The sequence below is a fragment of the Pseudopipra pipra genome, chromosome W, assembly GCF_036250125.1.
Source record: "Pseudopipra pipra isolate bDixPip1 chromosome W, bDixPip1.hap1, whole genome shotgun sequence".
Classification (NCBI taxonomy): Eukaryota; Metazoa; Chordata; class Aves; order Passeriformes; family Pipridae; genus Pseudopipra; species Pseudopipra pipra.
In genome coordinates this window covers 49158363-49174428 of record NC_087580.1, presented here as the reverse complement: position 1 = coordinate 49174428, position 16066 = coordinate 49158363, and the positions used below count along the sequence as shown (strand labels likewise).

The following is a 16066-nucleotide window of genomic DNA, read 5'->3' as shown; positions in this document are numbered from 1 at the left end:
GCAGGGTGTCTATTCTGCTCTGTGACCCTGTCTACCAGCTCAGGGGGCTGGTTGCTCTCAGGATAACCGGTTTTACTCTTAAAGACTGAAGCAAAGAAGGCATTAAGTACCTCAGCCTTTTCCTCATCCTTGGTGACAATGTTTTCCCCCCACATCCAATAAAGGATGGAGATTTTCCTTGCCCCTCCATTTTTGTTGATGTATTTCTAAAAAAATCCTTGAACTCTTCCTGAGTTGCCCACCCCTTCTTCCAAAGGTCATAAACCCTCTTTTTTTCCCTGAGTTCCAGCAAAAGCTCCCTGTTCAGCCAGGCCAGTCTTATTCCCTGCCGGCTCATCTTTCAGCACATAGGGATGGCTTGTTTCTGTGCCTTTAAGATTTCCTCTCAGCTCCTCCTGTTTGTTACCTACACTGCTGCATTGGTGTAGATGCACTTGAGCTGGGCTATTGATTTCACTCCCAACACTAGCCTTCCACTCCTAGGCTCATCTCTGTTGATGCCTTAAGACCCTTTTAGTTTTTTATTTTTCTAATTTTGTAAGCTTTATAAGTTTTATAAGAAGTAGAAGCAGCAGCCCTTGTTCCCTCACCCTCTAACACCCTTTAGTTTACACATTCCTTAACCCTCTTACCCCATTCTATGCTCCCCATATCAATCCTACCCCTGAATTCAGTAGAAATATTTAGTCAAGGCAAGGCCTATGCTGTTTGGAGAACACTCATATCTTGGCCTGAACAACAGAACAGAGTCAAGAACTAGGTGACCGTGTGCCCTTTGTGCTCTGAGGATGATGAGAATGATGAAGTAGGTGGTCCCAAAAAGTCACCAGACCCAATTCCCAGGGGTGGGCCAGGGGGTGGACCAGAGCAAAGGCAACGGGATGGACAAAACTTGGATTGGTGAAGCAGTATTATAAAATGTAACATCTCAGGCACAGCCGGCGGGCGTCTTGTAACATCTATGCTTTGGCACAATTAAATCCTTTCCTTATCTCACCCTCAATTAACTGCTCCTGAGTTATTTTTTCTTTTAACATCAACATTTTAGGCATCAGCTGGTGGCCTGTACATGGAAATCAGAGACCTGAGGCTACTCCAGATTGGAAACTTTCATCCTGCAGGAATTCTTCATCAGCCGGCATTTTTGGAGAATTCCCGCAGTGATCTAGGGAAGCCCCAGCTCCACAGAAGACCGCAAGGAGCACAGAGGTGAGTTAAGAAAAGGGTGAATAAGGAAAAAGGCACCTTGTTTGGTTAGCAGCTGTTTTGTGTTTCCGGGAGATAGGGAACACGGGAAGACTGGAAAGGGAACTTAAGACTTGGGCCCGGATAGTTGCGAAAGTCACTTTCCAGTCGGCGAAAAGGGTTTTTCGCCGGTCCAGATCAGAGCAGTTTCAGTCTAGGGCTGGGTTTCATTGTTTTGTTTCGATCAGAAGTGGACGCCCTTCTAGTGTGCTCTGACTCTGTGAGGAGCCAGGTGAGGCTCAGGAGCCAGGTTGGCTCTGTAGTAGTTAAGTAGCTAAGAGGTTTCGCTAACAGCTTTGTAACCCGAAGGTAACGAGTTCGAATCCTGGTGTGTGGTTGTGGTTTGTTTGTGTTTTGCAATCATGGGTTGTGCAGATTCAAAGGTTAAAATTCCTAAGGAATCTCCCCTTTGTTTGGTTTTGAAACACTGGAAAACTTTAACTGGTCCTAACACAACTTTAAAGAAGGAAGAACTTTGTAGGCTATCTGTAAGTGCATGGCCTTTTTTTGGACAAATGAGAGGAGTGACTTGGCCAGAATTTGGTTCTTTTGAGCTAGACGCAGTATTGAAATTGATTTCGCTCCTTAATGAAGAACAGAAATGGGAAGAGATTTGATATGCAGAATTGTTTATATTTCTGTTGACACACCCTGGATTGAGAGAAGGAGATAAGAAAAATGAAAGCTCAGAAAGGGCAGAAAAATCAGAAATGGGTTTAGAAAAAGGGAAAAAAAGGTCGAGTTAAGACTACTCCTGTCCCACGAATTTTATTTAAAAACACAGGGAATGATGATTTAAACATGTTAATGTCGCCCGATGGAAGAGAAAACAGCCCGGGGGGAGCCGGAGCTGCAGGAGTGGCGGCCCCTGGACCAGCTTCTTCTGCACAGGCAGGGGCCGGGCAGGCAGAGGCCGTTAGAGGACTCCCTGGTGTGGTCGCACCGGGAGGAATTAAGCAAATCAGAGTCTCTGGAGGAGTTGGCTCAGGGCCGGTGGGAGTGAGTCCTGTCAGTGTAGCCGATAGAACAGAGGCTGTTGGTTTAGCTGGAGTAAGCACAGTGGTGCAGATAAGAGCTATAAGGTCAGGTTTTGTTGAAACTGCTTTCGGCGCAGCAGAGCTGAGCGGGAGTTATACAAACGCTGCGGGGCTAGCTAGCTCAGAGATAATATCTAGTTTGGTCGCAACAGGAGTAACAGCAGGAGAGGCTCCTGGCCCCACGGGGGCAATGAGAGCGGGACCCTCCCTGCCTGTTCCAGTGAGCATGGAGAGAGCAGCCTGTAGCCTTGCAGCTGCCAGCAGCTTTGCTGGAGCAGATGAAGTTACCATGGTAACAGCAGAGGTGAGCGCAGGAGTAGCAGAGTAAATAAGAGCTAAAGTTGATAGTTCTACTAGTGACGTGATAAGAACTGTGAAGTCTGAAAAGTCAACTTTTACTAGGGTTGCTTTTGGCGTGGTGACACCAGAGAAAGTTATTATAGATGCGGCATCTGTTGTGGAAGCAAGGGAAACTTTAAAAATTGCGGCAAAAGCGCCGCCGGAACCAGCCAGTGTAGTGACGGTAGCAGGTGTAGGAGTCGCTGGCTCTGACGGTGGCAGTAAAAATACTACAAACATAGTATACACCACAAAATTAGAAATACTATTACCAACATGATGAAGCAAATGGTGAGTGTTCTTTCTGTGAAGAGAGGGGACACTAAAAAAATTATCTAGATCTGAAAGAGAAAAAACTGATTTGTCCCCAACAAATGAAACTGAAAGAAGTGTAGACCCCTGTCTCCTAAAATTGTCACAAGCTCATAACCTGTGAATATTTCTACCCTAACTCAATAAGGGGGAGTACTGTTTTATTTTAAATGTAAACTAACAAGGTGTCAGAAGTTAACTGTTTGCAGATAGTCTGTTCCAACAAGCAGACTGTAACAGACAGATAACATACAAATGCCAAAAATTATGTTTCGCCATTGTTTCTGCCTGTCAAAAACTTCCTACCAAAACTTCTGTGTCAGTTTTCCACCAGAAGTTCTCACCAGAATTTTCCCACTGGAGTTTTCCTGCCAAAAGATCCTGGTATTGTTCATACTTATCGTATCTCTGCAAACATCTGAATAGGGCTACGTGCCAAGAAACCACACACAACCTCCTTTGAATACTATAAAAGATGAACAGAAGTTTGGGAAAAACAGAGAAAGAGGAGTGAGAAAGAGAGTTTGGCTATAGCAGCTAAAAAATCTCTTCTCTGCCTCGCCCTCACCTTTTTTTCTTCCACCGCCGTAAACTGCCTGCCGTCACCAGAGACTGGACCTCTGCCGTCTTGAAGTGGACCGAGACCCACCGTGCTACCCGCGTGAGTTTTTCCACCCTGACCATATTTCTGAGGGCTGAGAAGTGCATACTGAGACCTCCGCACCGCCTGGGGCCGCCCGGTGTGAGCAGAGAGGCCCACATCCTGGTTGCATTCCAGAGAACTAAGACCCCCTGCAGCTAAAGAGATAACATCACATCGAAGGCAGCAGAGACCAGAGAAAAAAAAAAGGCAAAAACTGCTCCTCTCTCTCCCCCCCCCCCTACTCCACAGATCAGCTCGGACGAAAAGGTAGTTTTTTGGTGGTAATCTTTTCTCTGCTTCTAAAAGTAATCTTAGCATTTTCTAACCTTTTCTTATTTTTTCCTCTTTCTCTTTGCATCTCTTAGCAATTAATAAAAACAGTTTTGGTATCAACAGATAACTTGTATGAGTTTTAATTTTGCTCAAGGGAATATTTGAATATAAAAATTCTTTCTGCAATATTTTAGCAGATTGCTACATAGACCTGAAAGCTGTACCATGAAAATTCAAGCTGAGAGCCATGGAAACAACTTTTGTGCAGAAGTAAACAAATATCTTGACTGCAAATGAAATACACCAGGACCAAAGAGTGTTAAACTGCAATAAAACCAAGAGTGAATAGACAAAAGTGAACATAAAAGCCTTCTGACACGATTGAAAACTCTTATAAAATCAACTTGCACTAAAGGTGGTACATATACATCATCATGGCTAGGCTTCGCGAACGAAGATTTGGGAAGGGCTCTACCCACGTTTGTTGCAAGTGCGTTGGTGGCTAAAAAGGTCAATACGAGATAGGCATGACCGGTTGCAAAAGGCACAGCAGAAAGACTCCTTAGATGGTATATTCTGCAAGGTACGATTCTTTCTGCATTGTCTTTTCTCCTCAGTGGGGATCCTGTGTGCTTTCTCAAAAGCATCCACAGCGTTATAGATGGTGTGTCTCCAGGCCTCCTGATTGGAGGCCAAAGTAGACCAGTTATGATGATCAATATGGCCAAGGCTGAGATGTTGTTTCAGGGAGTCCTTGTATCTTCTCTTTGGGGCTCCTCTCATGCGGCAGCCAGTGGCAAGTTCACCATAAAGCAAGATCTTAGGGAGGCGGTGCTCCTTCATCCTGGAGACGTGTCCTGCCCAGCGCAGCTATATTCTCAGTAACATGACCTCAATACTTGTGACTGCTGCTTGTTCTAGAACAGATGTATTGGTCACATAATCTGACCAGTGGATGTTTAGGATTGTGCGGAGACAGTGCTGATGGAAGCGTTCTAGTAGATGACCCAAGATTCAGATCCGTATAAGAGAGTAGACAGCACTATGGCTCTGTAAACACTGATCTTTGTACTTTTCTTCAGGTGTTTATTATGCCAAACTCTTTTATGAAGCTTTCCGAAAGCACTGTATGCCTTTGATAACCTGTTGTCTATCTCCCCATCAATCTTACCATCCGAGGAGATGAGGCTACCTAGGTAATTAAACTGCTGGACTGATTTGAGCTCTGATTGGCCAATGGTGATGTGGGGATGAAGGAAGACTTCCTGAGGTGCGGGTTGATGGAGAACTTCTGTCTTCTTTAAGCTGACTTCCAGCTCAAAGAGCTCAGCAGTGTCTGCAAAGCAGGATGTTAAACACTGCAGAGCTGCTTCTGTGTGGGCAACAAGGGCGCCCTCATCAGCTGTCTCAGTCTGAGGAGACTGGAATGTTTGCTAAAGAGGATGAGTTGTAAGACAGACCAAACTCCTCTCTCTCAGCAACTGTAAATTCAAGATTAAGGGGTCTTTAATTGAGGAAGTGTGGAAGAAAAACCAGAAGAAATAACAACCTTTTATTAAAAGATATATGTATGTTGGTAAAAACAGTAACAGAACAGTCAAAAAAACTAGACAGTAATCCTAGAAAAAAAAGTCGGAATGAATACTTCTCTGTCCTTTAGCGCAGTCCTAATTGTGGCCTGCAGGGGGCGTTGTTGGCTCGCTGAAGGTGCAGGGCCTGCAGTACCCTGTTGTGGCCTGCAGGGGGCGCTGTTGGATCACTGAAGGTGCAGGGTCTGCAGTTCTTGGTTGTGGTCGGCAGGGGGCGCTGTTCGGCTCTGGCAGTCACCACGCGGGGAGAGGGGTCTGGAGGGAGCGGTCCTGGACTGCGGGAGAAGCCGAGAAGGAAATGGGGGACCCTTCCCTCAGTAGGGGAAAAAGGGAAGTGAAGCAGTCCACTCCCACGGGACTCACCGCTGTCCCAAATGACGGTGTCTCAAAACTCCCTTCTCTCCCGTGGACACCTAACTCTCCGATGAAACAGAGCAGATGCGGGGAGTGGGACAGCCAGGCAAGTCGAAGCTAGCAGTCCGAGCTGACCAGGATGACAAGTCAAAGAAAACCAGATCCCAGTTCCTCTTCCCATATGCCTGCACACAGACCCCCGTCTCCCTACCAGAGCCAATCTCTCTGCCCCACTCCCCTCCGAACAGAATCAGCCACCTCCCAGCCTCCCTGATGCCCCATTAGAAAGGAATGTAGTTCGGCTGGCTACATCTTTTGTAATGCTAATGACCTCCCTTCCCCCTTCCCTATTCGAAACTCTGTTTCTCTTACAGGGAAGCAGGGAAAGAAAAAATTCCTCTCTCAGATTTATTACCTATAACATCAGCATAAAGCAGCTCCGGACAAGATAGTTTAAGGTCTTAGTGTGGGCCTTCAGTCGCCTTAGGTTGAATAGGCTTCCACCAGTACGGTATCGGATGTAGATACCGTCCTGATCATCGAGGTCTGCTGTGGCCCTTTGGAGCATCATGCTGACAAAGATTGTGAATAGGGTTGCTGCTAGCACGCAGCCTTGTTTCACACTATTAGTTATTAGAAAGGGCTCAGAAAGTGCATTGCCATATCTGACTTGGCTGCGCTGATTGTTATGGAGTGAGATAATAATTTTAAGGAACTTAGGGGGATAACCTAAACGTTTCAAAATCTGCCATAGACCTGTTCTGCTCACAGTATCAAAAGCCTTGGTGAGGTCAACAAAGGTTACATAGAGTCCTTTGTTCTGTTCCCTACACTTCTCTTGCAGTTATCTGAGAACAAATACCATGTCTGTGGCACTCCTGTTGGCTCTGAAACCGCACTGGCTTTCAGGTAGAATTCCTTCTGCTATAGTGGGTATTAGTCTGTTCAAGAGTATTCTTGCCAGGATTTTGCCAGCAATGGAGAGCAGAGTAATACCATGGTAATTTGAGCAGTCTGATTTAGTACCTTTCTTCTCATACAAGGTGATGATGACTGCATCACGAAGGTCTGATGGTAGTTCTCCTAGTTCCCAACAGCACACCACAAACTCATGAAATTTAGCATGGAGTGCAAGGCCCCCATGTTTCCAGACTTTGGGTGGAATTCCATCAACCCCAGCTGCCTTGCCAATTCTCACCTGAGGGATTTTCACCTTGAGGGTTTCTCCTAAATTGGGGGCAGTATCCAATTAGTATTGCACCGGTTGTTGTGTGATGGACTGAATTGCTGAGTCTTGAACTACACGGTTGGTACTGAAAAGGGTCTGAAAGTGTTCAGACCATCGATTCAGAATGGAGGTGTTATCTGTCAGAAGTGTTTGACTGTCAGCACTGAGTAGAGGGCTTTGGAATTGGTATATAGGCCCATATGCTGTTTTCGGGGCCTCATAGAATCCTCTGTGATCACCCGTATCTGCTCATAATTGAGTTTTTTCAGCTAGATTGATCCACCACTTGTTCTGGATGTCACGGAGCTTCTGTTGGAGCTTGCTGCATGCAAGATGAAAGGCCAAAACTTGGATTGGTCAAGCAGTATTATAAAATGTAACATCTCAGGCACAGCCAGCGTGCGTCCTGTAACGTCTATGCCTTGGCACAATTAAACCCTTTCCTTATCTCACCCTCAATTAACTGCTCCTGAGTTACTTTTCTTTTAGCATCAACATTTTAGGCATCACTGTCAAGCCTTCCCCCTTCAAAACTAGTTTAAATCTCTCTCATCCAGCCCTGCCAACTCAAGGGTTAGAATCCTTTTCCCCCTTTTAGACAGCCAAACCCCATCTGTCTCCAGCAGGCCTGGTGCTGTATAAACCGCCCCATGATTGAAAAAGGCAAAATTCCACCAATGGCACCAGTCTTTAGGTCACATGTTGATCACATCGGTTCTCCTGTTCCTTTCAGCTACTGAAGGGATTGAGGAAAACACCACCTACATCCCTGTCCCTTCAACCAGTCACCTTAGTGCCAGAAATCCTTTTTGATTGCCCTGGACAACCAGCAGTGGGTAATAATCAGAGGGCCGAATCAGCCCAGGGAGTCTCCTAGTAATGTCTCTTACCAGGGCCCCAAGGAGGCAGTAGACTTCCCTGTGGGACCGGTCCAGTTGGCATACAGGGCCCTCAGTTCCCCTCAGAAGGGAGTCACTCACTATAATTATGCTTCTTTCTTTCTTAACACCTGTAGTTGTGATGCATCTGGTTGACTGAGTTGTTCTGGGCAACCCCCCCAATAGACCCTCATCTCCACTGTCATCTGCTCAAACCTCAAGTTCCAGAGCCTCATACCTATCCTGTAAGGGTACTTGGGAAGGCGAGGGAGGCCAGGAAGGGATTCTCCTACTTCCCTGAGTAGGGACCTGTTTCCATTCCCCCTCGTCTTTTAGGTCTCCTCCTTCTGCCTGATGGATCAGGGCTCCTCTGACTCTTGCCAAGCTTCAATCCACTGCATTTCTCTCAGGGATGGAAGAGTGACTCCATCGGTCTATTTCTCTCCCACACTCCCTGATATTCTTCAGCCTCTCCACTTCCTCTTTAAGCTCTGCCACCAGGCTGAGCAGATCATCCACCTGGTCACACTGCACACAGGTGTCGTCTGTGCTGCCCTCTGGTTCTAATGCCAGGCTCAAACACTTCCTGCAGCTGGACACCTGAACAGCTGCATGCTCTGAGGGAGCTCCATCTGGGTCACTTTCGACCGTGTGGAAACCATTGCTGGGTCTGTTCTGGTTGGGCAGGCAAAAACCACCAGGTAAGCTCGCCTCAGGAGCTGGGAGGGTGGCTGTGCCCTCCTACACACTCTGCCTACGTGAACTGTCACACAAACTGCCACGCCATGTCCTTCTGACACGCTACATGCTGTTTGCCCACCCTGTTCGATGCCCTCTGGGCTGCTCACGCTCCCTAGAGCCATTTAAATTTCCGGTGGTACTCCTGGCGACACGCCCTCCTCATCTGGTTGGCTCGTGAGAGCTTCCAGGACCTGATGTGACTCTGGGCTGCTGCTTGGGTATCCCTGAGCTTGGGAACCCCCCTGTACATCTCAATCTAACACTCAGCCCTGCTGCCACTGCTGCCACTTCACTGACAGGATGGAGCATTGTCCCGGTTTCATCTAGGACAGAGTTAATTTTCTTCCTAGTAGTTGGTACAGTACTTTATTTTGGATTTAGTATGAGAATAATATTGGTAACACTGACGTTTTAGTTGTTGCTAAGCAGTGTTTACACTAAGTGAAAGACTTTTCAGCTTCTCACACAACCCCACCAGCCAGCAGGCTGGGGGGCACAAGAACCTGGGAAGAGACACAGCCAGGACAGCTGACCCAAACTGGCCAAAGGGATATTCTGTACCATATGACATCTTAGTCTGTATATAAACTAGGGGAGAAAGTTGGCCAGGGGCCGCTGCTCAGGAACTGCTTGGGCATAACTCAGAAGGTGGTGAGCAATTGCATTGTGCATCACTTGTTTTGTATATTCTAATTATTTTACAATTATTTTCTCTTCCATTTCTTACCTATTATATTATTGTGTCCTATTATATTGTCTTTATCACAACCCATGAATTTTCCTTTTTTTTCTCCCATTCTACTGGGGAGGGGGGAGTGAGCAAGCAGCTGTGTGGTGTTTAGCTACCTGCCAGGTTAAACCCTGACAAGCATCTCTCAACTTCTTTGGGAAATCTGTTCCAGTGTCTCACTGTTATAATCCACCGAAAAAGGTGAGGGTAATCCAGGTTCTTGTTAATAGATCCCTTGGGGTGGATTACAGCGAAACAACACTGAATGATTGGTGTTTATAAAGATATATATATGTAGGGTTTATTTTAGAACTATTTGGTTGCAATAGAAAGCAGATATGTAGCCATTTTGGTTATTATCTATAGTAATATAAAAGCATAATAATAACACTTAAGAAAATGTATAAGAAAAAGAAAGAGAAAGAAAGGATAAGAGTAGAAAGGTAAATAGTCACCACCTGTGGGTCCAGTAACGAGACATGGTTGTGGCAATTCCAATGTCCATTGGTTGAAGTGATGGTCGCAGTCTTGATCCATCAGGGTTGGGGGAAGCCTGCAAAACACAAAGTCCAGTGGGTTAATATACGCTCAGGCTAGGTGGGAATGCCCAAGTACCTCCCATAGGGTGGGGAGTTTTACACTGTATGATGCAATACTGGATCACAGAGCCCTTCGGGGGCCTTTGATGGTTTATGACACCTTCTAAGACGTTACAGCTGCCTCTCATGTCAGCATAGTTCAGCCAATTATGGCCTATCGAAAGGGATGAAAACCTTCAGGTGTGGTACTTCCGCAGAGGGGAGTTTTCACAGCTAAGCCACTTGTGTAAGGACATTGCCATGATAAAAAGTACTATCCCACCTCACAGGATCTGCCTCTTATCGGCCTCTTCCCTTATCTGTCTCAGTAGTCAGCTTGTAGTCTCTGGTGATGGATGTGCATCCCCTTCCACCTGGGCAGTTACTTTGTGCATCATCAGCAAAGGGCCCTGCTACTTTTCACAGAATCACAGGATCACAGAATATGCTGAGTTGGAATGGACCAATAAGGATCATCGAGTCCAACCCTTAGCCCTGCACAGGACCATCCTCAAGAGTAACACCATGTGCCTGAGTAGCATCCAAATGCCTCTTGAACTCTGCCAGGCTTGGTGCTGTGACCACTTCACTGGGGAGCCTGTTCCAGTACCCAACCACCCTCTGGATGAAGAACCTTTTTCTAATATCTAACCGAAACCTCCCCTGACACAACTTCAGGCCATTCCCTTGGGTCCTGTCACTGGTCACCATAGAGAAGAGATCAGTGCCTGCCCCTCCTCTTCCCCTCAAAAGGAAGTTGTAGACTGCGATGAATTGTAGACCCTCAGTCTCCTCCAGGCTGAACAGACCAAGTGACCTCAGCTGCTCCTCATATGGCTTCCTCTCAAGGCCCTTCACCATGGATGCTGTCTAATAGCTTAATATCTTATATTGCGGTGACCAAAACTGCACACAATATTCAAGGTGAGGCCACACCAGCGCAGAGTAGAGCACGACAATCATCTCCCTTGACTGACAGGCGATGCTGTGCCCGATGCACCCCAGGACATGACTTGCCATTGACCAGGACTCCCAAGTCCCTTTCCACGGCATTGCTTTCCAGCATCTCATTCCCCAGTCTGTCTGTACATCTGGGGTTGCCCCATCCCAGGTACAGAATCTGGCACTTTCCCTCATTGAACTTCATATGATTGGTGATTGCCCAGTCCTCTAATTTGTCGAGGTCTCTCTGCACGGCCTGTCTGCCTTCGAGGGAGTCAACAGCTCCTCCCAGTTTTGTATTATCTGCAAACTTGCTTAGTATCCCTTCCAGTCCTGCATCCAAGTCATTTATGAAGATGTCGAAGAGAACAGGATCTAGGATGGAGTCCTGCGGAACCCCACTAGTGACAGGTTGCCAGTGTGACATTACCCCAGTCACTATTACCCTCTCTGCCCAACACGCGAGCCAATTGCTCACTCACCGCATGATGTGTTTGTTCAGCTGTGTGCTGGACAGTTTGTCCAGAAGGATCCTGTGAGAGACAGTATTGAAAGCTTTACTGAAATCCAAAAAGACTACATCAACTGGTTTCCCTTGTTCAGCTAGGTGGGTTACCTTGTCATAAAAGGAAATCAGGTTTGATAAGCAGGACTTTCTCCTCATGAAGCCATGCTGGCTGTGACCGATGACTGCATTGTCTTTCAGGCGTTTTTCAATACTTCGCAGAATAATCTTCTCCATAACTTTACCAGACACTGAAGTGAGACTGACAGGCCTGTAGTTTCCAGGGTCCTCCTTCTTGCCCTTCTTGAAAATTGGGACAACATTCACCAGCTTCCAGTCAGCCGGGACCTCTCCAGATTCCCAAGGCTGCTCAAAAATAATTGAGAGAGGTTTAGCGATGACATCAGCAGCTCTTTGAGGATTCTTGGATGAATCTCATCAGGCCCCATAGATTTGTAGGGATCCGGCTGGAGCAGGAGATCTCGCACAATTTCAAGGTCAACTGAGACTTGATCATTCTTGCAGTCATGGTCCTCCAGCTCAGGGCAACTGAGACCATCTTGATCTGTTGTCTGTGCTGAAGACAGAGGCAAAGAAAGCATTAAACACCTCTGTCTTGTCTCTGTCCCTGTTTGTGCAAATAGCCCATTGTTTTGAGTCATTAACAGTCTAGTCTCTCACACTCACCACCCACATTGTAAAGAATTTATTCATTATATCTAATCTAAGTCTACCGTCTTGTTTTTCAAAGCAATTACCTTTTGTCCTGTCACTACAGGCCCTGGTAAAATGTCTCTCTCTCTCTTCCCCCTTTACATCTTGGAAGGCCCCAGTAAGGTCTGGAGCCTGATATTTAGTAAGGACCTTGCTTTGAGAAATTAGTATTGTTCACATTCAGTTTCATTTTATTAGTTTGCAGAACCATCTTGCCTTTAATTTCAATAATTAATATGACATTACAATTATCAAAAATAAAACCAGATTAAAAGCTTCGTGTCTGAGATTTTGCTTCTTTTAGAAGTAAAACCGGAAATCACTATATGAATTTGAGTTGTAATTAAGAATATCATAAATCCATCTCAAAATAATAAAATTGGTTCTTGAATGATTATATACTATGCAAGTGTAACTGCAAGCATAAAACAGTTAAGCAATGTTATCAGATGCAATCCCTTTCACAAGCAAGCTACTAGACAGACAAAATACTAACAAATTTTTCATGTTTTAACTTGGCAAGACAGCCACCAGTCTCTATGATGTAGCTATACAATTACTGCACAGGACCAAAGTAATAACATGCACAAAATGGACAATTAGTTGTCTAATTTCCTGAAACAACAGAACAACCCTGTCTAAATATTTCACAGAAGTATAAGATTCCTGTTTTCAAGTTTTAGTGATTCCTGGTATAAAGTTGTATTTTTAAATGTCCTCATTCTTCTACACAGCAAGAGACCACAAAAATAGGTATTGATATCACTCTTTTTATTTTTCAGCCAGAAATACATTTTCATAGGGCATTTCAATAAATAGTGGTGTTTATTTCTTAGACAAAACCTTTTCTTTTTGGCATGACCATATTCTCTTTTTCAAACTAAAGACTACACAGGAAAAGTTTATTAAAGAGATCACTATTCAAAACATTAAATTTACAGAGGTGCAGCTAACTCTTTAAAATACACATCAGTTGTAAATATTCTAATAAGCCAGAAAACATTAACCAAACCAGTAAAATAGTCTACTGGGGTCCTCTTCACTGCCTTCAGTTACAATAGTACAGTAAGTGGCAGAATGAAAAGAACTCTTCATTTTCCACAATATATGCACTGACTAGTGCTTGCTACTCATCCTGAAGAAACAAAAAACTCCTAAATTGTACTAGAAACAACTGATCAAATAAGATATGTTTCAAAACATCTTAATTTTAACTTCTAAATATGTAAACCAAAATGAAGTTGCACACTGCTTCAGTAATAGACTGTACCTAAAAATGTCTAAAAATGTTTAATTTTTAAACAGAAGTTACTAACATGTTTTAAATATATCTAAGAATACAGCTGTCAAAACTGCATTGGATGTCATATTTGGACAAAAAAATTCTTATGCAACAAATTAAGCCAGTGTATTCAATCTACTAATATTCCAAATACTTATCCCAAACTCATTTTATGAAAAAGAGGAGGCAAAACAATTACTTCCATACAGAAACAAAAAATAATTTAATAGGTTTGAAGTAGCAAATGAACAAAGGTTTATTTTATGAGTGAATTTCCTTGTCACCACCAATGCAGACCTAGTTTCCAAATGTTTGAATAGGATGTTTTAAAATAACAGGTGATTTAATTTAGCCAAGCTCACATTCGTTCCCATGATGTAAAAACTCATACATACATTTTATTGTAGAATACATTAAGAAACAAAAAGATAACTTGAGTACTTATCCAAGAGCAATTTCTAACATCAAGCCAAAATTAGCAACAACCAAGCAGACCATCAATTTTTCAGTATTAAATTACCATAAATACTAGATAACTGTTAAAAAAAACAAACAAACCCAAATCCAAAAAACAAAAGCCTTTTCTTTGTTAAAAGATGTTCAAAGAAATATCCACCAGCTACAGCCAAATTTGTATTAGAAGCTGCTTGCTCTGGAAAGATTTTTTTCCTCCATTTGTAACACAATGCATTGTCAAAATCCTATTCAAATAAATTACTTTCTGATAACATTTAGGTTATACCACCTACAATGTGGACAGTCATGTACAGTATGACAGAATATTTTTGCAGCAGAAAAATAACCAGAAACTGGTTCTAAATTCTAGATTATGCTTCATAGTTCATGTATTGTTTCCTGCAAACATACGGTCGGTCCCCTCTAAGGGTAAGGTGTTGGAGCTGGTATTGTAACATGTCTGTGTCAGCAGGTTCCTCAATGCTCATTTTGTCTAAATTGAGGTAGTCCAGGGATTTAGAATGAGCCTTTTTGCCTTTTAAAAGGCAAAGAGGCAGGGGACCATGAAGTGCCTTGTAAGGTTCATATGGTAAAGCCTTAGTGCATTTATCCCCCGAGCTGGGCATCCATCTCCTCCTCCTCCCCTTTACTGCTGGGATCTCATATGGCTGATAGCATCTACTTCTAGTTTTGTATAAACGTGAGGAGCATGCAAGTCCTAAATCGAGCTGTTTAGAGTGCAAGTTAGGCTCAGATTTCCCTTTATTATCTTCATTTCCTGTATACTTTTGAGCTAATTTTAGCAGCTCCTCTCCAGTCGTGAAGCCAACCAGGTAGTTAGAATCCATGCGAAGGATCTGATAGCCTGAAATTGTCTGTCGCATTGGTGAGCAGGGGGTGCTGGAACATCGTGGTTTCTCTGCTTCTGTTTTGCCTGCAGAACTGACCTCTGCAAGAGGTACAGGGAGGGTAGATAGGGTAGTTCTGGACTTTCCATTTATGTCCATTTTAAGCAATGTGCTATTCTCCTAAAAACAAAACAGAGATTGATCAAAATAGAGTCCTTAACCACTAAAGGAGCTGAGAGAGAATCTCAGAAATTAAACTTATTATCACCCAGAAACCATAACCAGTACTTCTCTATTCTGTCTTGCACTCTACAGTGTCTCACAAAAAAACCATCAGACGTCTGCCTTTTAAAATTATTTTGGGCCCCTCTTTAATAACAAATACTATAAATATACTCGATATTCTTAAATATGCCAAAAACATATTCTTGAGTAGCACTGTACAAAAAAATTAGGTACCTTTCCACTTTATTTTTTAATCCTTTTAGTCTATTTGATCCTTTATAACCCCTTTTCTTTGAGGCCATCTACATTCATTAGCATATCCATAGTAACTGCTGCTGTACTCAACTGCATATTTTCTCCAAAATTTCCCTGGGGTGGGTTGACCTTGGCTGACTGCCAGGTGCCCACCAAGCTGCTCTATCACTCCACCTCCTCAACCAGAAAGGGGGAGAAAATACAAGAAAAGTCTTGTGGATCATAAGAACAGGGGAGATCACTCAGGAATTACTGTCACAGGCAAAACAGACTCAACTTGGGGAAATTAAATTAATTTATTGCCAACCAAATCAGAGTAGGATAATGAGAAATAAGAACAAATCTAAAAACTCCTTCCCCCCACCCCTTTCCTCTTCTCAGGTTCAACTTCACCCCCAAATTATCTACCTCCTCCCTCCCAAAGGGCATAGGATGATGGGGAATAGAGGCTGCGGTCAGTTCATAATGCGTTGCCTCTGCTGTTACTTCCTCCTCATGCTCTTCCCCTGCTCCAGTGGGGCATACCACCCACAGGATACAGTTCTTCACATTCTCCAACATGGGTCCTCCACAGGGCCACAGCTCCTGCCAGCAAACCTGCTCCAGTGTGGGCTCCTCTCCAGGGGCCTGTTCCATCATGGGCTCTCCATGGGCTGCAAATTCCTTTAGGGCACATCCACCTGCTCTGGCAAGGGGTAATCCATGTGCTGCAGGGTGGTTATCTGTTCCACCATGGACATCCATGGGCTGCAAAACCACTGCAGCCTGATTTTGAGAATGACTGCTGTGTGAGAGAATGCATGCAGCTTGTTCAGATGATTGACAGTCATATGAAAGACTGCTGGTTGACGGGGCAGAGTTTGCATGTGGCCAATGGCCCAGGCATGCTTGG

The 16066-nt window shown here is 44.3% G+C and overlaps 2 protein-coding genes across 2 annotated transcripts in view; both read right to left on the bottom strand.

Moving 5' to 3' along the window:
• LOC135405089 (uncharacterized) overlaps nucleotides 1–16066 on the bottom strand; it is a 437130-nt gene that overhangs the window by 143420 nt on the left and 277644 nt on the right. The window lies entirely within an intron of this gene.
• LOC135405062 (macrophage immunometabolism regulator-like) lies at nucleotides 14165–15735 on the bottom strand. The gene is made up of 2 exons (XM_064639780.1): nucleotides 15700–15735; nucleotides 14165–14874 (listed from the first exon to the last, which is right to left on the bottom strand). The coding sequence occupies exons 1-2, from the start codon at nucleotides 15733–15735 to the stop codon at nucleotides 14218–14220; spliced, it is 693 nt and encodes a 230-aa protein (XP_064495850.1). The 3' UTR covers nucleotides 14165–14217.

Excerpts from the sequence above, each read along its gene's own strand:
- LOC135405062 (XM_064639780.1), bottom strand. The coding sequence starts at position 15,735 with ATGTTGGAGAATGTGAAGAACTGTATCCTGTGGGTG. Across the intron at positions 14,875-15,699 it reads AGAACTGTATCCTGTGGGTG|GAGAATAGCACATTGCTTAA; the intron begins GTATGCCCCACT and ends TTTTGTTTTTAG.